Source organism: Lynx rufus, unplaced genomic scaffold (genome assembly GCF_022079265.1).
Source record: "Lynx rufus isolate CCGP_SWC_20201006 ecotype Redwood Valley unplaced genomic scaffold, mLynRuf1.p SCAF_16, whole genome shotgun sequence".
NCBI lineage: Eukaryota > Metazoa > Chordata > Mammalia > Carnivora > Felidae > Lynx > Lynx rufus.
In genome coordinates this window covers 3028498-3049876 of record NW_025814830.1, presented here as the reverse complement: position 1 = coordinate 3049876, position 21379 = coordinate 3028498, and the positions used below count along the sequence as shown (strand labels likewise).

Here is a 21379-nt window from a genome sequence, read left to right as displayed (position 1 = left end):
TGGAGTTCCTCCCACGAATTCTAAACTTTTCCCAGTGTCCTCGATTTATCCCCTTCCCCAGTTCCCCGCCTTTTCCTCAACTCTACAAGTCGCCATGCTCGTGTCCCCTACGTCCTCCTGTGTCTCCCCATTTTCTTTTTGCCATGTTCCTCGTCCCATGATCATGCCCCTTATGTTCCCCTATACTCGTTTTCCCTGCAAGTCCCTACATCCCCTCCAAACGCCCTTGTGCGCTCCTGACCCCACTACTCCTGATTCCCGTTCCCCCTCCCAGTCCGTGTCCTTGTCCACTCCAAGCTCGTGTCCCCATGTTCCACGTTCCCTGTAGGTTCATGTGCTTATGTCCTCCCTGAGCCCCCAGGGATCCCGTGTCCCGGTCCCCCGTCCTCTTCATATCCATGTTCCCACGTGCGTTCGTGTCCCCCAGAAAGGCACACGAGCCGCGGCGGTGAAAGCCGTTCCTTTATTCTGCCCCAGGCAGGCTGCGGTCACAAGCACACGGGGAATCCGCTGATGGCGTCCGTGCTCTGCACGATCATGTCCGCCAGCAGAAAGCAGAAGCCTGGCGGGAGAGGAGCGGAGGGCGGGTGGGGGACGGTGGGTCCTGGGGCGGATGACCGGGAGCGCCCCGGGGACGGGGGTTCGGAGCTCTAAGGGCGATCCTGCCGGGTGTGCGGGAGTCGGGAGCGGAGTGTGCTGGGAAGTCCCTGGGAGGGCGACGGGGAGTCTATGGGGAGGGGGGTGCTCAGGGCAGTCTCCTCCACCCTCTTCCCGCTGTCCAGGTTACCCGCGAGGATAGAGAAGGGTAAAGCCAGCCACCCCGAAAAATAGGACCATGAGAAGAAGACGTCGTTTTTCCACGCGTTCTTGACGGCGTAGCCTGTTAGGGCGATCAGCAGCAGCAGCCCTGGGCCCCGCGCCCGGGGTGAGCGTAGCCAGGGCGCAGCGCAGAGGCGCCCCTAGACCGCGCCCGTCGCCCAAGCCACGCCCCCTCCCCCAGCCACGCCCTCCTCTGGGTCTCCGGCCCCTCCCCTCATTCCCTTCCGAGCGCCTCCCAAGTGCGAGACCCTGGGTCCCTGCCCCCCGCAACTCCCAAGCCCGCCCTATGCCTGGGGGCCCGCTACCACCTCACCGCAGAGGAAGAAGGCGCCGCTCAGAGTCTGGCCCCGCGAGTCACCCTCGTGGCACAGAATCCGCAGCCCCATCACCAAACCCACGACGGCGGAGCACGCCGCCAGCACCATGCACGCGCCCGCCACCGCCAGCGTGGCTGGGGAGAGCGGCCGCCTCAGCCGCGCGCTGGTGCCGCCCCGGGCCACCACCCCCACCCGCCGGTCTAGTTTGGATAGGGACTCGCAAGTTGCTTCATGAGGGGCGGTTAATGTCCCAACAGGGAAGCAGATCCCAAAGTGGGGCTTCGTGGTGGTCTTTGTCGCGGAGGGGCAGGTGGATCTGAGACTGGAGAGGAAGGGGTGAGGGTGGGGGCGCCGCAGGATGTGCCCAGCTGTTGTGTGAGGCGAGGGGGCCAGCTGTGCTCAGTGCCGGGGGCGGGGGGGGGGGGTTTGCTGTCTGTCCAGTGGGGGACATCTGGGCGGGCGGGGCCTCACTCTGGCAGGGGATGTTGGAGCAGATGCCGCCATTACACTCCTGCCACAGGCCACTGTGGCCCCCAGGGTAGCGAATCCAGTAGTTGGTGGCAGTGGAGAGAATCGTGAGGATTTGGGCCGAGAAGCCCAGCAAGGTGCCCGCGCTCTGAAGGCGCCGCTTCATCCCCATGCCAGGGAGGCTGCTGCGGAGGGTCACACACGCAAGATTGGCCAACACCCCTCCCACCCCCAGGCCCCTCTCTCAGCTCTTTCAAGCCCTTGAGACCCACACACACATGTCCCTACATATCCCAGACTTCACCCCAGCACCCCTGTCTGGGGACCCCTCCCTCAGGCCCTTCCCAAACCCAAGACCTCCTTCTCCCATGTCCTACTGCTACTATTGGGCGCCTTGAGACCTTACCCACAGGGAGTCACAGCTTAAGGACCTCTCTGTCTTTCAAAGATCTCCATCCTCCAGTGGGGTGTGCCTCTAACCTGTCCAGTGCCCTCCCCCAACCCCCATGCACACACCCGCCTAAATGACTGACACCCAGCTCAAGGGGCTTCTTAGACACAGAGTCCAGAGGTGTGGGGGAAGGGAGACTGGGTCTCTGTGAGGCAGGAGGAGTTCCAGAACCCCCTCTCCCATCAGCCACTTAAAGAGATAACCACCCACCCACACCCACACCCCCCCCACACACACACATAAACCCACACACACACAGCTTTTCTAACAAAGTGACAGCTCAGAGTCAGATGGCCATGACACGATAGACCATATCCTTCTGAAAATTCTTCCCTTGACCCCAGAAGCTCTCCAGGCCCCCGACTCTCTGGCTGTGCCTTCTCAGACCCCCATGCAGGCTCCTGTTCTTGATCTTCCCTCCACTTCCCAGGGCCGGTTTTCCTGGAATCTCCATCCTGCACCTTCTTACCCAATGAGTTTCCTCACAGCCACGGCTCCCTCGGCCACCGATTCTCTGATAGCAACCCAAACCATCTCCAGCCCACTTCTCTGTCCCAGACCCCTGCCAACCACATCCCAACTGAGCTCAACATCTCCCACCAAACAGGGATGACCCCACCATCCCACCCAAGTTGGTTGCACCAGAACCCTGGGCACTAACCTGGCCCCCTCCTGCCCATCACTCCACAAAGCCCTTGGACCCCTGTGTCCCATTCCTTCTGGCCCCTGAATCTTTCTGGCCCCTTCCCTCTTTTCCATCTCATGCTCCGGTCCCAGTCATACCCATTGCATTGCCAAGCTCCTTTGTCCTTTCTGACCTCCCTGCATATCCCAGAGGGGTCTATAGGGCACCTGCAGCTGGCGCTGTCCCTCCCCACCTCACAACCTTCTTCTAGCCCCCCATTGCTCTCAAGAGAGAGTCACTGTGGCCTTAGGGGCCTGGCTCTCACCCACCTCTCCACCCTCACACCCCAATGACCTCTGCATTCCACATTCTGCCACAGAGCACTGTTCTCCATCCCCTGAAAACCTCCAGCCTCTCCACACCTTTGGGCCCCACTGCCGGGATGACTCTGCCTTGGCCCTCGAGAAACCCCTAAACACCCTCTCCCCAGAAAGCTCACCTCCCCCCACCACTGCCTGACGCGGCCTTTCTCCCCGCCATCCCAAGCTCTGCCCTGCCATCTCAATTCCCCCACCGGACTTGCAGCCCCCAGTGGGCAAGGCCCAGGTCTCAGGTTCCCATCAGCATCCCCAGGGAGACCCAACAGAGAGGATGAACTCAGGAGAAGCCAGCTGAAGGAGTGAATGAATGAATGCGTGAATGAGTGAATGAAATGAGCGAGGAGGACCAGAGTGAAGACAGGGGTGGCAAAATCAGGGAGTAAGAAGGAAAGAGCACTAATGTGGGAAAGACAAAGGACAGGGTCTTGAGATGGAAACAGGGAGAAAGACAAGGCCTGGAGAAGGGAGCTGACACGGGGCCACAGTGGCCCCTATACCGGCTGGTAGCAGATGGATGACAGGTAAGGGCTCTGAGTCCTTTCTGTCACCCAGCATGGAGCTGGCTTGCCCTCAGCTTATGTCATGACAGAATTAATCCCAGAATTACCAGATCCCAGCAAATGTTTGTTGAATGGGTAAAGAAGCAAATGAAGGGGTTGGGGGAGGGCTGGGGGTGAGGGCCAGAGGGGGGGCTGCGGGGGCCTGAGGCTCCTGATGGTGTCTTCAGAGAATAGCGCCTCATCTTGCTGTTGTCGCCTCTCTCGCTCACAAGGTGTCATAGCCAGGCCGGGGGGCACTGCAGTGAGCACCCAGACTCAGGCTACCTGGAGTGACAGAGAGAGGTTAACACCTGCCCCACCCTGCTCTCTCAGAGGCCCCCCAGCCGGCCTCTCCAGTTCCTGGAGCAGCGGTTACCTGCACAGAGCAAGAGAATCATCGAAACCCAGCCCAGGTAGAAAGACCAGGAGAAGAAGGACTGGATCTGGGGGTGTTGGGACTGGTTCCACCGCTCACTGGTGTAGACGACCATGGCCACCATCACGAAGATGGCTGAGGATGAAGACAGGAGAGACTGCTGAGCACCTCTGTGGGAACTCACCAGTCCCCAGTCCCCAGGTACAGCCTGGAGTCTACCTGCAACAAAGGCTGTGACAGAGGAGGCAAGGGGCCCGCGGCCTGGAATGGACACTGAGGGGATGTAGGACAGGACCATGAGGATCACCGACATCAGGCCACACAGGGCGGCCAGAATGCTGAAGCTCTGTGTCACGTGGATGTAGGCTGTGCAAGAGAGAAGATTTGGGTGCCTGCCCCTCACGCAGCCCCTCTCCCCCCCACCAAAAGAGACTGCCATCCCTTACCTGCCACCATATTGTGAAACCCCTCTGGCCAGAGGCCCGAGTGAAGTGAAAAGTTAGGCCCCACGGCCACGAACCAGAAATCCGTGCTCAGAGCGATCAGGATGGACACCAGGCCCAGGCAGCCAGTGAATAAGGCCAAGGACCGACAGAGCTCCATGGAGATGAGCAGTTGGGTGTCTGGGGCCTGGGAGATGAAGAAGCTGGTGATCGTGGGTCCTCTGAGCTCCAGAAAGAGAAGCCTGTAAGCCTTTGAAACCAGGCTGGTGTGGTCTCCTGCAGTTCCCGGTAGCGGACTCTTGCAGTAAGCCCTCCCTTCCTGGTTACCCTGACAACGCCCTCCCCCCAAGGAGATTCAAGTCCCCTCATAGTGTGTGGTGGAGAGTGTCATCTCATCAGTGGTTTGAGGGGTGGTTCAGAACTTGCCTGTCTGTTTTAGCTTCCGTACCTCCCACCCTTAGAGCCCTTAACATCAGAAGATGCTTCCTGGAAGAGGTGTGAGAGGCTTGGGGGCCTCAAGGTGGGAGGTGGCAAGTGAGGCCAGGGTGTGAGTTAAATGGGGGATGTGGCCAGAGGGGACAGTTGAGGGTTGTGTTATGCTTTCCTGTGGGTTCTGCAACCTTCCATCCTGGAAGAGAGGGGCCCCGACTTTGGCATCTCTCCAGAAAGAGGGGGCCGGAGGCCAAGATACTTGGGGCTGAGGGGGCAAGATCTGGAGGCCTGGACTCAGGTCTCGAGGAAGAGGCAGGCAGGCAGGGGCTCAGATTCCTGGATCGATGGCTCGGAGCTTATACCCAAGGCAAGCAGAGGGTGGAGAATCACAATTCTGAAAGTTTGTGGGGAGAAAGACATGCCCACATCCTTATCTGGTAAGAAGAGTTCACACACAGCTCTGCTTTGAGCTGGGCCTCCAGTCCAGTGGCCTTCATCAGGGTGCCTGAGTGGCAGGGGCAGGGGCACAGGACCCTCCCACCCTCCAAGAGCAAGCCCCCTCTGCCCATACCAATACCAGGTCCTAGGTAATGCCTCACAGATGAGCAAGTGTCAGGTGAAGGTGTGGCAGCCCAGGTAGAAGGCTCAGGCACACTTGACCTCTATGAACCGGGGAATGGCCTAGAAGAGGACCTCTGTCATGAAGATGACCTTGAGCCAGCAGCCCCACAACACAGTGACTCAAGAGCCCAGGTCCTCTTCCGTTATCGGAGACTCCAGTTTGCAAACCCCCATCCTTCACCCAGACCCTCACCACTGAGATAGCTGGCCACTCCTGAGAACATGCTCAGAAGGGCAGGCTCCCGGAGAGAGATTCAGATCATAAGCGGCAGGGCGCCGACACAAAAATGGCGGTGGATGTAGCTCTAGCGGAGAGCAACAGACAGGCTTCAGGAAGTCTGGGCCGTGGAGGTGTGACGAAGGAGGTGTCAGATCACAGAGCCCATCTGCAGTCTCTACCCCATTTCAAACCCAACCCCATCCTTAACTCCATCCCTATCCTCCAACCCAACCCTATTCTCATTCCCAAACCTGACCCCAACTCAACCCAATCCATAACTTCATCCCTAACCCCAAACCCAGCCCCATTTATAACCCAGCTCTACCCAGCTCTACCAAACTCAACTCCACCTCAATTCCTAAACCAGACCCCACTTTCATCACCAACACCAACGCTAAGGCCAGTCCCATCCCCAAGCACAAGCACAACCTACTCCTTAACCCTGTCCTGCCACCTGACCTAACCTCCATCCTCTTACTCACAAATCCAGCCCCAAACTCAACCCCAACCCCATCTCCAAACCCAAGCTCAACCCCCAACTCAAACCCATCCTCATCCTGAGACTCAACCTTATCCTCACTCCCATCCCCTTGCCGGATCATATTTCTGGCCCCACGCCCCTCTTCCTCCTACTCCACCCCAAGACCTATAAATCCTACCTCAATCCCACTCATTTTCATTTACATTCCACCTCCGGTCTCAAGCCTTTAACCCTGGTTCATCTCTCTTTTTTTTTTTTTTAAGTTTATTGATTTAATGTCTAACCCAACATGGGGCTCAAACTCACGATCTCAAGATCAAGAGTCACATGCTCTCCCAACTGAACCAACCAGACACCCCTCCTGCTTCATCTCCCTGAGTCCCACCCTCACCACGGCACATGCACACACAGGCACAGGCACGCGCGTGTGCACACACACGTGGCCGCACTAGGCTCCAACAGGCTTCCGCAGTTGTTGGCATCAAAGGCTGACTGTGGGCCCAGGTTCTCGGTGCCCTCCAGCACATGGCCCTCAAGCCAATAAGGACAGACTACGGCCTCCAGGAGAGCCTGAATCAGCTGACGTGACGTTGCAAATGGAATTGTCCTCCAGAACCTCCATCTTTTCTCTTGACAAGATGTGTGTGTTGAAGCTTTTCCCAAGACCTCAGGTCCCTGGCTCCCCGACACTGTCCCAGTTTTTGGTCTCCTTGGGTCTCTGCCAGTCTTGCCCAAGTGCCACCAGTGTTTCCAGGTCACCCCAGTCCCTTCTAACTTTCTCCAGCCTCTCCCAGCCCCAGGGAATTCCTTCTGAGGCTCCATCCTGCAGAAACTCTGCCCAGTCCTCAGGCCCACCTGGATCACCTAGACACCTGGTCTTTCTATTCTATTGGTTCTGTCTTCAGAGCTGAGGTCCTCCAATCCGAAGCCTCCACCCACAGTCCGGGACGCTAATCCCACACCCCTAGCCCAATTATTATCTCCCGGGACCACCTTTACTGGGCGTGATCCAAAGTGTCTCTCCTTCCACCACTTTCCACACATGCTCAGACGTCAAGAACTCCGAGGCAGGAACGAGGCCTGATTAATTTGGGGGCCCCCAGGGCCCAGCAAAGGGCCTGGCCCATAGGAGGCTTCTGGAAATAATCCAACCAGTGCCTCTTATAGGTCAGGCAGTATGCCAGGCTCCGGGGAAACACTGGTGTAGAAGGCACATGAGACCCTCACTCTCACTGAACCTACACTGTAGTAAAGAAGTGAATGCTGTTTATAAACGGTTATTATGGAAGATGCCCTCATTTCTACTGAGGCCTACTCTATTAATAATATTTAATGCAGTCTATTATGATGATAAAAAGGTACTAAGTCTGTTAGTCTCCTTGCTGAGTAGAATCTAGCTTAATGTATCCACTCTGAGGTAAAAAATAAAGAATGTTAGATGGAAACTGTCAGCTAAAAATAGTGAGCTGAAGGGCTCCTGGCTGGCTCAGTCCGAAGGGCATGCAACTCTTGATCTTGGGGTTACAAGTTCAAGCCCCACACCGTAGGTAGAGATTACTTTAAAAAATAAAAAATAGGGGCGCCTGGGTGGCGCAGTCGGTTAAGCGTCCGACTTCAGCCAGGTCACGATCTCGCGGTCCCTGAGTTCGAGCCCCGCGTCAGGCTCTGGGCTGATGGCTCGGAGCCTGGAGCCTGTTTCCGATTCTGTGTCTCCCTCTCTCTGCCCCTCCCCCGTTCATGCTCTGTCTCTCTCTCTCTGTCCCAAAAATAAATAAATGTTGAAAAAAAAATTAAAAAAAATAAAAAATAAAAAAATAAAGAAATAAAAAATACAAATCTTGGCACACTTGGGTGGCTCAGTTGGTTAAGCGTCTGACTCTTCGTTTCACTCAGGTCATGATCTCACGGGTTCATGAGATCTAGCCCCGTGTCTGGCTCTGCATTGACGGCATGGAGCCAGCGTGGGATTCTCTCTCTCTCTCTCTCTCTCTCTCTCTCTCTCAAAATAAGTAAACTTTAAAAAAAAGTAATAAAAATATCTGCTACCAGGGGCGCCTGGGGGGGGCTCAGTCAGTTGAGCGTCTGACTTCAGCTCAGGTCATGATCTTACAGTTCGTGGGTTCAAGCCCCACATGGGGCTCTGTGCTCACAGCTCAGAGCCTGGAGCCTGCTTCGGGTTCTGTGTCTCCCTCTCTCTCTGCCCCTCCCCTGCTCGTGCTCTGTCTCTCTCATTCTCAAAAATAAATAAATTTTAAAAATTAAAAAAAAAAATACCTGCTACCATATGTAAAGCAGGCAGTACATGTGTTGTGTATATTATCCATGGAAAAGTAATGCTTTCCAGTTGTGTAGCCTATAATTTACAAATGGGTTATATGCTCTTTCCCTTTATTTTATTATTTTTTAAATATTCATTTTGAGAAAAGAGAGAGTGAGCGCTCACATGCACATAAGCAGGGAAGGGGCAGAGGGGGAGAGAGAGAGAGAGAGAGAGAGAGAGAGAGAGAGAATCCCAAATAGGTTCCACGCTGTCAGTGTAGTCAGGGAAGGAGGATTAAGTCAAAGAGGTGGCAGGGTCTGGAACATGTGGCACCTTGTATGACCTTGATCGGCTAGCTGTTCATCCGAACTGGGAGCCACCTGGGGCGGGGGGGGAGGCGATTGAGAGGATAACGTGATTTGAATCATGCTTTCACAAAAATCCCTCTAAATGCTGTGTAGAGGGGCAACTGGGTGGCTCAGTCAGTTAGGCATCCGGCCCTTGATTTCAGCTCAGGTCATGATCTCAAGGTTTGTGAGCTCGAGACCCACATGGGGCTTCATACTATCAATGCAGAGTCTGCTTGGGATTCTCTCTCCCTCTCTCTCTGCCCCCACTCTGCTTGCATGCTCTCTCTCTTGCTCTCTCTCTTTCAAAATAAATAAACTGGAAAAAAAAATTTTTTAATGCTGCGTAGAGAAAGGACCACAGTGGACAGGCCATGGGTAGGGGCACTGATAGAGCCCGTTGAGGGACTGTGACCCTAAGCCAGGTGAGGCCAGATCAGCAGGGTGACTGGATGAGCAAGGAGTCAAATTCTGGACACACTTTTAAGGTAGAGCCAAGGCTACCTGCTGACGAATCAGACATGGGGTGTGGGACGAAACAAAGCATCTGAGAATGATCCCAACATTCTTGGCTGGAAGAGATGGATGACAATGGAGCAAGATGGGGAGGCCGTTAGGGACGTGGGAGAGACCAGGATACGTGAGATTCGAGATCTGTGACGCCTCTTCCTTTCAAGTGGATATTAGAGAGGAGTCTGGAGTTACAACATCATTAGTATTGCCAGAAAAAAAAAAAACACCTATAAATATGACTACTGGCATAAGCCTCAGTAAATATGTCCACTTAAATAGGCCTCAATAAATTATTATTAGAGATGGCCTCAATTGCCATTATTATCAGAGCAAGCCTCTATAAATACGGTACTATTGTTATTTGTGGAGGGCCCAATAAATATTTCCAGGGAGGAAGCCTCTATTAACATGACAGTTTGAGCATAGGTTCTAATTAATATTCTTATCATTAGTACCGGCCTTGCTAAAGAGTCTTATTATTTTATGATAGATATCCGTAAATCTCAAGGCAATAGGCATCAGCTTCTTGAATGAGGTAATGAGTGAATGAATGAGAAGATCAAGGTCATGAATGGTGTGTGAACAGGCAGGTGCAGGAGGGGGTGCCGATCGGAGATGGGGTGTTTCCACTGGAGGGACCCACACGGGGAGGGGAGGGGCAGGGCGGCTAGGAGAGCTCCGTGGAGACGGTGTGAGCGGACAGCGAGGTGGTTTTTCTGTACAGATCTTTTCATTTACCCTGTTTTCGCACCGCTTTGCTGATTCATAATAAGAAACGTGTACATAGTTGGTCTTCGTCCCGTTCCTGGCACAAAGCTGCTAAAAAGCCTTGGAATTTCATAGGTGAGGAGAGCCTTGAAGGTGTATTTGTTACGCTAATGAGGCGACTCACAGAAAGCACCGGAGGGTAGGGGCAGGTTGTCAGGGGAACCAACCACGTGACTAGATGGTTGGAAGTTTCAGCCCCTGCCCCCCACCTGGGGAGGGAGGGGCTGGAGACTGAGAATCACCAGTGGTCAGTGATGACGCCTGTGCAATGAAGTCGCCAGAAAAACCCAGGAGGACTGGGTTCAGAGGGCGTCTGGGTCGGTGATCACGTGGAAAATGGGGAGGGTGGCCCCCTGGAGAGCATGCCCTTTCCCCACACCTTGCCCTGTGCATCCCTTCTGTCTGGCTGTCCCTGAGTTATACCCTCTGATAGTAAACTGGTGATCTGGTAAGTAAAATGGTTCTCTGAGTTCTGTGAGCCGCTCTGGCAAATTAACCAAACCCCAGGATAGTGGGGGAAAACTCCACGCTACTGCTGGTCGACCAGAAGCCCGGTGACCCCCTGCACTTGTGACAGCATGAGGCAGGGCTGGGGGGCTGGTCTGTAGGACTGAGCCCTTCACCTGAGGGATCTGATGCTACCTCCACCAGACAGTGTCAGAAGTGAGTTACTTGGTGATGTGGGATAAAAAGCTTCAGACGCGCCCGGGGCTCAGTCGTTTAAGTGTCCAACTTCAGCTCAGGTCACGATCTTGCGGTTTGTGGGTTCAAGCCCCGCACTGGGCTCTGTGCTGTCAGCGTGGAGCCTGCTTCAGATGCTCTGTCTCCCTCTCTCTCTGCCCCTTCTCAGTTTGTGCGCATGCTCTGTCTCTCTAAATAAACATTAAACACACACACACACACACACACACATCAGAATTGCTGTCAGAATCGGCCCGACACATCAGTTTCCTAGAAGTTGAAGGGTAGTTAACACCTGGGTGGGGACTGTGTGGTTGATGTCTGTGCCTGTCCCCACACAAACTGAGCGGGTTAGGCCTCAGTAGTACAATTACCCCCACCCCATCCACCGCTCACACCTGTCACCACCCCAACCCCTCAGGAACCACACGTCAGTCGTTTCACATCAGTTTTATTAGACTCTCAAAAAGTCGCTCTAATGGAGATTCCATTTCTCTAACACCCCCCATCATGGGCTGGACCTCGGGTCTTCTCAACTGCCTCCCACCAGGCCCCACTCTTCCTCCTTCCCCCTTGGGATGCAGAAATCAGAGGCCCCCCCCCACCCAGAGTCCAGGACTGGGCCCCCTCCTGCCCACAAGGAACCAGGATTGTAGCCTCTAGACCCTCCCCCTCTTTTTCAGCGGCCCTATTTTCACTTCCAGATGAAGTCGGGGTACATTGGGCTCAGCGGGGAGCAGACAGGCGCCGACATTCGTGCATCCGGTAGGCACACATGTAGAAAATCCCTGTGTGAGAAGAGATCCCAGTTGACCCCCCCAAGTCCTTCTAGGCTGGGTTCCCAACCCAAGACCCCAACACAGCACTCTCTTCCTCCCTGCGTGTCTGCAGACCTGCAGTCTGCCTTCTGGCTCCGTGCTGTGCTGGGAGGCCCGTGTGGGACACCCCATCATCTCGCCCTCTAGAGTGCCGCCCACTCTGCCATGGATACTGACCTTGCCACCCCCAAGCCCCCTTACCTGCGAAGAAGGTCATGAGCAAGGCCACCCAGCCCAGGATGTAAGACCAGGAAAAACGCCAGTCCCCAAAGCGGCGACCGAGGAAGCTGACAGTGACTCCAGTGTAAATGGCCAAGGCCAACAGGACAAAAAAGGCTAGAGAGAGAAGGTGGGGGGAGGGGGGAGGGAAAAGGGGTGGGGTAGGGTTTGCAGGTGAGGGTGGGAATGAGATTGAGGAAGGGGGAGGGCCGGGTGGGGGTGGGAAAGGAAAAAGGTAAGTATGCGAGGGGAGTAGGGTTGGGGCGAGGATGGGCCGGGGCTGTGCTGTGCAATAAAGAATTTGCCTGGGCTGGTCTGGGGCTCTGGTTCCTGGAAGGGAGACACTAAATCCTTGGAACTTTCTGGGTAATAGGAGTGTCTTTGTTCTTGCTGAGCCTCTCCGGTCAACACGAATTTATGTTGATGAGCTGAGATGACCCTAGGTAGGAACTGGTCACCAGAAAGACCAGCCTCGGGAACAGAACAGACAGGTGGGGCTTTGAGTCACTGGGCATCAGACGAACCTCGGGGGAAGGAAGCTAGAGGTTAAGCTCAGTCATGTGATCAGCGACTCCATCGTGGAGTGCTGGAGCTTTCCGGCTGGGGAACACTTCAATGTGCTCCACGGTGTGCTCTGATCCCCCGGGGAGGCTATTGGGGTAGGGGGCGGGGGTCCTGCCTTCAAGACCCTCTCAGGCTCCACCCCTACGCATCTCTTGATTTAGCTGGTGCTGAGTTGTATCCTTCATAATAAATCCATGATCGGGAGCTTAGTGCTTTCCTGAGTGCCATGAGTTCTTCTGGCGAATGTTTGAACCTGACCGGGTCCCAGGAACCCCTGAATGTGCAGCAGTTGGTCCAAAGGGCAGATGGCCCAGGGACTCCACCCGCAACCCACGTAGGGGCAGCCTGGCTGGGAATGGCACCCTCAAACCAGTGGGGTGTGATGCCGGCTCTGGGTGGAACTGAGCCGCAGGGTCGCAGCTGCGGTCAGAAGAGGTTGACTGGCAGGAGGCATTAGAACCCGTCTCGGAGTTGGGGTTGGGGCCGGGGTGAGACTAGGATGGGTGTGGAACCCCGGATGAGAGTGGAGTTCGGGACGGAAACGGGCAGGAAATGGGAGTGGGTGGGAGTGGGGAAGTGGACGGGGGGGGGGGGGAGGAGGGGGTTGAAGGGGGGGGCCACTCACTGGAGGCGAAAAACAGGATGCCCGCGGAGAAGGGCCGGGAGAGGCGTGTGAAGGCGGGCTGCTGAGCAAAGGCCAGGATACCCATGATGATGCCCGAGGTGGCGCACAGGGACGACAGGATCATGAAGGCCCGGGTGGCATTCCAGTAAGCTGTGGTAGCACCAGAAGGTCACTCCCTTGCCACCCCCGCCCTCAGCGGCGAACGGGGCTGCCTCTGAGGCCTGAATGCCTTGCTTCTCTCCACCTGCCTGACCCAGCTCGTCCCGTACCTCTTTGCAAACACACACTGTCCTCTTCACCTGGCAAACTCCCATTGGTCCTCCACAGCCCAGCTCCCAAATCCCCTCTAGGAAGCACCCTTTCAGCCCTCAGGCAACATCCTTCCCCCCCCCCCAGGTGGTTTCCCTTTCCAGCATGATGGTTCCCCGAGGATAGGATTCTACATCACAAATACCCCCCAGCACAACGTTCACTGGGTGGATGAATGAACGTACAGGAACGAATGAAAGCCACTCCTCCCTGATGATCACTTCCTGTCCTCCCTCCCACCGCTCTCTTTCATTTCCTTAACACCACTTGCCCATATCTGAAAGTGGCCTGTTTAGGGGCACCCGGGTGGCTCGGTCAGTTGAGCGTCCCACTCTTGGTTTCAGCTCAGGTCATGACCTCACGGTTCGTGGGTTCAAGTCCTGCATGAGTGTCTGTACTGACCTTGGGGAGTCTGCTTGGGAATCTCTGTCTGCCCCTCCCCCTCCTCCCTCCCTCCCTCCCTCTCTCTCTCTCTCTCTCAAATAAATAAACTTTAAAGAAAAAGAAAATGGTCTATTTATTTATTTTTATTTTGTTAACTTTTATTTATAATTGAGAGACAGAGAGAGACAGAGCACGAGCAGAAAGAGGGGAGACACAGAATCTGAAGCAGGCTTCAGGCTCCAAGCTGTCGGCACAGAGCCCGACGCGGGGCTCAAACTCACGAACCGCGAGACCACGACCTGAGCCAAGTCGGACGCCCAACCGACTGAGCCACCCAGGCGCCCCTGTCTATTTATTCTTTAACTTGTTTATATCTGTGTCTCCCTGCTGGTTTCTCAGTTACGTGAGGACAAAGGTCTTGCTTTCTCATTCACCGCAACACCCCTCGCACCCGCTGAACAAATGAATGTGGGGCACTGAGCACTATTCTTCTTCGGTGCTTGGCTCTGCGTTGGCCCTTTAGGACATGCCCTGGCAATAACAGTTATGATCTCATTCTCCACTCAGCAGCTGCCAAGTGCGTGCCGGGCATGCATTCCATGCATGAGTCTATTGGTTTCCCTCCCTAAGCTGGACGTTCTATTTTTATCCCCATTTCTCAGGTGAAGGAACCAAGGCTCGGAGGTACAGCGACGTGCCCAGAGTCCCATAATTAGCAGTAGGACTGGCCTTGAAACCCAGGCACCAAAGCCCTTGCTCTTAACTGCTTGCCTCTTCTGTCTCTGGGAGCACGGAGAACAGCTGTGCTCCCGGGGCAGAGCTTGGATCCTGCCACCGAAAAGTACAAAGTCCGGGTCTTTGCAGAATGCAGTCTTTTTGTCTTGTGCGAACGCCGCCAAGAAAAACGGCTGGCAGTTTCTCCGTGGGTGCTGTGTTGGGTCCATTCGGGTCTCTCCCCGAACCCCCAAATTCGTGTGTTGAACCTCTAACCCCCCCCTCCAGAATATGACCTTATTTGGAAATAGGGTCATTGCAGCTGTAATTAGTGAAGATGAGGTCATACCGGAGTAGAGTGGATTCCTAATGCAAAATGACTTGTAGCCTCTTCAAATGGGGAGGTTTGGAGGAAGACAGACACGCAGGGGGCACCGTGTGAAGGTGAGGGCAGAGATCCGGATGACGCTCGGACACGCCAAGGAATGCCAAAGACTGCCAGATGACCAGCAGAAGCCAGGAGAGAGAGGCAGGCAACAGATTCTCCCTCACAGCCTCGGAAGGACCCGCTTCTACTGACACCTTGATATTAGACTTCCAGCCTCTAGAGCCGTGAGACAGTATATTTCTGTTGTTTAAGCCACTTAGTCTGTGGTCCTTTGTAATGGCAGCCCCAGGAAGTTACAGATGCCCGCTGGGTATTTTAAAGTCCGGGGGCACCTGGGTGGCTCGGTCCGTGAAGGGTCAGGTCATGATCTCGCGGTTCCTGGGTTCGAGCCCCGCATGGGGCTCTATGCTGAGAGCTTGAAGAGTCTGCTTGGGATTCTCTGTCTCCGTCTCGCTCTCCGCCCCGCCCCCGCTCACGTGCTATCTATCTCTCATTCTTTCAAAAGTAAGTAAATAAACTTTTTTTTTTTAATTAAGATAAAAGCCTGGAGGACTGGGGGCGCCCAAATCTCCAAATTTTTAAATCCTGGCAGACGCTGGGGCGCCTGGGTGGCTCAGTCGGTAAACCCGCTCAGGTCATGAGTTCAGCCCCGCCCCGGGCTCTGTGCTGACAGCTCAGAGCTTGGAACCTGCTTCAGATTCTGTGTCTCCCTCTCTCTCTGCCCCTCCCCTGCTCGCTCTCTACGTGTGTGTGTGTGTGTGTGTGTCAAAAATAAATACTCAAAAACAGTGTTTTTTAAGTTAAAAAAAAAAAAGTCCTGGCAGACGCTTCAGAAACCTTCAAACCGCCAGACACACGCGTCTGTGGCTGGGTTTGGCCCCTTGCAAGCTCGCGTCCCCTGCTCTGATTTTGGCGAGCAAGTTACAGATGATGGGCAAGTCGAGCCAGCTGCTTGGACAGCTCCCCAGCAATCAGTCAGGGTGAGGGATGTCCCTGAGGATTTCGGCGTTGAGGTCAGATGAAGCTGCACCGATCTATCGATCTATCGATGTGATCCGTCGTGCCTCCCTCTCCCCCACCCCCAACACAGATAAGATGGGGGGGGGGCTGTCCCCGGGGCTTTCCCAGGCTGAAGCAGGAGAAATGGTAGACATGGGATGAAGGGGACCGCCAGGAATGAAAGGGGCGCGTGAAGTCAGGAGGCAGACCGGGCTCTGGAACCTGAGGCCGGGGCAAATCTTTCCCCTGCTTCCTGCCTCAGTTTACCCCTCCTGCAAAATGGGCCTCCGGCTGCCTCCCCTAGGCAGGTTCAGTGAGCCGGGGTGGCTGAAATCCGGGTGGAAGGGCTCAGGAGGGTTGTCTCCTCCTCCCGAGCCCCGTAAAGAGAATGGTTGGTTTTCTGAGGGCGCATCTCATGTCTTCTTCGCAGAAGTGTCACCCTCAGTGTTGTCGGGAGACCAAAGGGCATTAATCCACGTCAAGCATTTAGAACAGCGTGTAGGACACAACAACATTCAATAAATACCGGTCATTATTACTACTACCACTAGAATTTGGTACCTATAAAATATGTAACATTATATATTATTAATTTGTTAATATATAATGCATGTTATACAATATACATTATGTAAAGTAGCATACAATACACGCGAGCATCTCTCTCCAAATATATATGTACACGTGCATGGATGTACATATATTTTGTATACATATATATGGAGAGAGATAATAGAGATATATAGTATATCATACATTATTTTATATATGTAATATATATGATTATAATATAGCTTTCAAGAACCCTAGGCTGGAAGAGCTTTTCTTATCCCCATTTTTGCAATATATATTATAATATGCACATATACACGCACATATATACATATGCATGTACTTAGAGGCATATATATTACATAGCCTGGCACACAGTAGGTATTAAAAACTACCATCCGGTACTTAGCAAATTTAGGGTCCATATTACTTCTGTATCCCATAGCACCTAACCTAGTTCTTTTTTTTTTTTTTAACAATGAACGCTTTATTTTTTTTAATGTTTATTTATTTTTGAAAGAGAGAGAGAGAGCAGGGGAGAGGCACAGAAAGAGGGAGAAAGAGAATCCCAAGCAGGCTCTGTGCTGTCAGTGCAGAGCCTGGCTCGGGGCTCGAACTGACGAGCCGTGAGTTCATGACCTGAGCCCAAATCAAGTGTCGGATGCTCAACCCGCCGAGCCACCCAGGCGCTTCCCTAACCTGGTTCTTGATACACAGTAGATACTTAGAAAATGCTGTTCTGACAACCTCAGCCCCAAGTGCTGTACCCGACATCTATTTCGTGCCGGGAAATGCCACCTCTCTACTTAACTTCTCGTACATCTCCTAACTGTACTAGAAGAAAATACTGAAATCCCAATTCTGCCCCTTCCATGCTGAGTGATCTTTGGCTGGTCCCTTTCCCTCTCTGAACCACACAGTTCTCCACCTGCAAAACAGGTGGAGAGGTTCTGCCCTGTGGGGGGCTCTGCCCCCTGTCCCGAGAGGGCCTGTGACCCCAGGCACGGCCTCGACCCGGCCCCGGAGCCTTACCGATGCTCTCTGTCTGCAGGTAGCACTTGTTGCCCAGACAGTACCGCCACAGGCCCTGGTGGGCGAAGGACCCGGACAGCCGGTACTGCATCCAGTGATCTGTCGCTGTGGCCACCACCAGGAGGATGGTCCCCACCCAGGCACAGAAGAGGCCGCCACCCATGAAGCTGTACATGGTGATCTATGGAGAAGGCGAGAGGTGGGGTCAGGAGCTGGACTCCTGGGTCCTGGCAGAGGAAGGGACTGGGGGCCTGGACTCCCAGATCCCAGGTGACCAGGGGGCTAGGGGCTGGGACAACAGTTCCCTGGGAGAGGAAGGAGCTGGGGGCTGGGCCCTTGGGTCCCGGGAGGAGGGGCTGGAGGCCTGGACTCCCAGATCCCAGGTGAGGAGGGGGCTAGGGACTGGGACCCCATGAGGCCCCTGGGAGAGGAAGGAGCTGAAGGATGGACCCCTAGATCTTGGCGGAGGAGGGGTCTACAGGTCTGATGCCTGGTCCCTACCTGAGTGGCAGAGCCTGTGACAAGCCTTCTGTCTGCCTCGGCCCTTCTGTGCAGACTGAGCCGAGCCAGGTTGCTGGCTTCTCTGCTGCCTGGGTCCCCCAAATCCCTTAAGCCTCCCCACACAATGGCCCCGTGGCCCAGAAGCTTCCAGCAGCTAGAAGTGCAGTGGTGGCAAAGGCCGGTGGCAGAGGCCCCAAATAGAATTCGCTGAAACAGGGATCCAGGCCCTCCCTCCCCGCGGCCCCGGCCACCCTGGCCTCTCTCTGTGACCCTCCCCACGACCTAACCCCTTTCACAGGCCTTGCTCACAGCACCCACTGGGTTAGCCTGAGCTGCGTAAGCACACACACAGAGACACAAGACATGGGGCAAGTCTTCCATTTATTTTTCAACCAGGCTCCCCGCACCGAAGGGCAGGAAAAGGGGTGGGAGGTTGCAGGTCTGTTGGGCCAATGGGGTTCTCTGCCGGTGGGTCACAGGGCACGTCACGGTTGGGGCTGGGAAACAGGACGGGATGGGGCTGGCTGGGGTCGAAGGTGGACTGGACTAGGGCTCAAGTGTAGGACACAGTTGAGGGTTGGGTTGGGCCTGAGGTGGGTAGAGAAGCTGGGAGCAAGGGTGCAGATGGGGACAGAAATGGCAATGAGTGGGATTGGAAAGGTGGTATTGAGAGTGGGGACCGGAAAGGGCTTGCGGGGGAAGGTGGGGATGGGAGGGACTGAGGTTGTCACTGTAGATGGGGTTGGAATGGGGGGTGGGGAGTTGGGGATGGCTTGGGGCACGGGGGTGAGGCTCAGGGTTTTCTCTGGTGTGGGATCCTAGGTCGGGTCCATGTTTCATGGGGTGACTGGCAGGAGGCTATGGTTTTGGGGGAAAAGAGATGGGAGCACGATGTTTCTTGGGGCATCTCTGCCATAGCTCAGGTCACCCTGGGGCTCCAGGAAAACCCTCCTGGTGACCCTGAGGGGCCCTCTCAGGAGTTTGGGGAGCTGCACCCTCAGGGTCCTAGTATTCTGAGTCCCAGTTTTCTGCTGCAGTAGCTGGCACGTCCCGGGGTGTCTCCCGACCTCCGGCTTCCATCTTCCCATCCTGGGCAGGCAGCCTTGGTGGTGAGGCTGGCATCACCGGGGGAGTCTTGGGGCCAGCCCCAGACCCCCCCCGCCAGCCCTTCTCCGGCTGTTCCACCCTTCTGGGTCCCCATCGCGGCTGGCCTTGGCCCCGGCCTGGCCTGCGTCGGACGTCCCAGCCCCCACGTCCCCTGGATGGCCTCGTGGCGGTGCCTGGCTGGGAGCAGCACGCCTGTGAGTTGCAGGGGCAGGAGGGCAAGGACTGTTGAAAGGTGTAGGCCCCCAGCAGGGCACTGTGCAGGAGGTAGGAGAGGGCGTCCAGACGGATGGGGACGGTGACAGAGGCCAAGCTCTCAGGGAGCCCCAGGTGGGCTGGATCTGGGGTCCCCAGGGGAAAAGGTGGCAAGGCTGGGAATGGCCCAGAGGGCCACGGCTCAGGCCCAGGTGATGGCAGGGACGGGTTGTTCCTAGAACGACAAGAGGACAGGTCAGCAGATCTCGGCATCTCTTTACGTCCTTCCTACTGTGGTCCCGCACTTCTCCTGGGAGTCCTCTGAGCTGGGCATCCACCTCTGACCTCCTTATCCCCTTCTCTCCATTTCTCTCCCCCGCCCCCCTCCTTTTATTTATTTTTTTATTTAGTTTATTTATTTATTTTTGAGAGAGGAGGAGGATCTCAAGCAGGCTCCGCACTGTCAGTACAGAGCCCGACGTGGGGCTCGAATTCACTAAACTGAGATCATGACCTGAGCTGAAATGGAGTCAGACGCTTACCCGACTGAGGCACCCAGGTGCCCTCTTTCTATCTCTGTCTCATTCTTTCTTCCCGTCTCTCTTTACAGACAGACAGACAGACAGCTCTACCAGAACTTCAGCATCAGACAGAACCCAGCTCCAGGCTGCCTCGCTCACGGTGTGTTTCTGGGCTAATCATTTCCTCGTGCTGAACCTTAATTTTTTCACACCAAAAGATGGCCTCGCATAGTAGCAAAGGTGCATATTAAAGACCTGGGTCTGACGATTATTATTACTATTTCTTCAGCCCTGTGACTGTTCCTGACATCACCAATTTCTTCTCATTCCTTCTTGAAATTTCTCCCTGTTCCACAAATATCTGTGTCCCTATCCCTAAGTATCTCGCTCACATCTGACCACAAGATCTCCAAGATTCTGTTTCTAACAACTGATGACACTGGAAAAAAAAAATTTTTTTTTTTTCCTGATAGTCTCTCTGAGTCTGTCCACTCTGTCTCTGATTTTCTCTGTTCCCTTCCCTCTCTGGTCTCTGTTCTCCCCGTGGGAAGGGTCTCGTGTCTCTTACCCTTCGGGCCCAGTCCCTTCCTCCTGCTGTTCCATCTTTGCAGAGATCTCCCGAGTTTCTTCTAGCACCTTCGCCTGAATTTCTTCAGGGCCCTGAGAGGCGGAGAGAGGTCTGGAAGAAAGTGGGAGGGACTTTGTTCAAAGTGGGGCGTGGCCTTCGGGGCGTGCGGAGGCGCGGGAAAGGGCGCTGGGGTCTCAGGACCTAATTTCTCAACCCCACGTATCTGGGGTCGCAGCTCTCTACCTCCTGAGTCCCAGGAGTACAGCCCCTGAGCTTCTTCCACCCCCAGACCCAGGAGTCCAGGCCCCCAGCCCCTCCTCCCTCAGACCCAGGAGTCCAGACCCCCAGCGCCCTCCTCCTTCAGACCCAGGAGTCCAAGCCCCCAGCCCCTCCTCCCTCAGACCCAGGAGTCCAGACCCCCAGCGCCCTCCTCCCTCAGACCCAGGAGTCCAAGCCCCCAGCCCCTCCTCCCTCAGACCCAGGAGTCCAGACCCCCAGCGCCCTCCTCCCTCAGACCCAGGAGTCCAGACCCCCAGCGCCCTCCTCCCTCAGACCCAGGAGTCCAGACCCCCAGCGCCCTCCTCCCTCAGACCCAGGAGTCCAGCCCCCAGCCCCCTCCTCCCTCAGACCCAGGAGTCCTGGTCCCCAGCCCCTCCTCCCTCAGACCCAGGAGTCCAGACGCCCAGCGCCCTCCTCCCTCAGACCCAGGAGTCCAAGCCCCCAGCCCCTCCTCCCTCAGACCCAGGAGTCCAGCCCCCAGCCCCCTCCTCTCAGACCCAGGAGTCAGGGCATTAGCCCCCTCCTCTCTTTCCACCTGCATTTCTGGCCGTTTCCTCAGGGGGCCCATGGTTCTTTAGGACTAAAGGGGCATTTAGATAGGGAATTCTGGACATCTGGACATCCCTCAGGGCAGAGGGGATCGTCAATGGGCTGGGGTCGAGAGCTGGATTCCACCCAGGCCCTGTCTCTGACTGACTTTGTGACCTTCAGTCCTTCTAGACTCTGTGCTTCCGTTTCTCCATCTGAGAAATGGGGCGAATATTACCTTTCAGGTTCTTGTGAGGTTTAAAGATATGACTTGTGTAAAATAGTCAACACAGAGTCTAGACTAATTTGTTTCAACAAATGAGAGCTACTTATCATTA

The 21379-nt window shown here is 55.1% G+C and overlaps 4 protein-coding genes across 5 annotated transcripts; all 4 read right to left on the bottom strand.

Moving 5' to 3' along the window:
• Positions 1-444: 444 nt before the first annotated feature.
• On the bottom strand, positions 445-1776 carry CLDND2 (claudin domain containing 2). The gene is made up of 4 exons (XM_047077530.1): positions 1608-1776; positions 1133-1270; positions 788-907; positions 445-562 (listed from the first exon to the last, which is right to left on the bottom strand). The coding sequence occupies exons 1-4, from the start codon at positions 1774-1776 to the stop codon at positions 489-491; spliced, it is 501 nt and encodes a 166-aa protein (XP_046933486.1). The 3' UTR covers positions 445-488.
• NKG7 (natural killer cell granule protein 7) lies at positions 445-4722 on the bottom strand. The gene is made up of 4 exons (XM_047077529.1): positions 4422-4722; positions 4195-4341; positions 3976-4110; positions 445-3884 (listed from the first exon to the last, which is right to left on the bottom strand). Exons 1-4 carry the CDS (start codon positions 4576-4578, stop codon positions 3826-3828), a joined length of 498 nt encoding a protein of 165 aa, XP_046933485.1. The 5' UTR covers positions 4579-4722; the 3' UTR covers positions 445-3825.
• A 6660-nt stretch (positions 4723-11382) lies between these two features.
• LIM2 (lens intrinsic membrane protein 2) lies at positions 11383-17520 on the bottom strand. Of its 2 annotated transcripts, XM_047079285.1 has the most exons (5): positions 17310-17520; positions 17211-17278; positions 12968-13130; positions 11761-11895; positions 11383-11529 (listed from the first exon to the last, which is right to left on the bottom strand). In XM_047079285.1, exons 1-5 carry the CDS (start codon positions 17518-17520, stop codon positions 11468-11470), a joined length of 639 nt encoding a protein of 212 aa, XP_046935241.1. In that variant the 3' UTR covers positions 11383-11467. The 2 variants fall into 2 exon arrangements, with proteins under 2 accessions (XP_046935241.1, XP_046935242.1); XM_047079286.1 differs by lacking the exon at positions 17211-17278 and having other exon boundaries at positions 12968-13117; positions 17346-17520.
• A 1331-nt stretch (positions 17521-18851) lies between these two features.
• On the bottom strand, positions 18852-20269 carry CUNH19orf84 (chromosome unknown C19orf84 homolog). Its single transcript, XM_047079027.1, has 2 exons — positions 20235-20269; positions 18852-19380 (listed from the first exon to the last, which is right to left on the bottom strand). Exons 1-2 carry the CDS (start codon positions 20267-20269, stop codon positions 18852-18854), a joined length of 564 nt encoding a protein of 187 aa, XP_046934983.1.
• Between the last annotated feature and the right edge of the window lie 1110 nt (positions 20270-21379).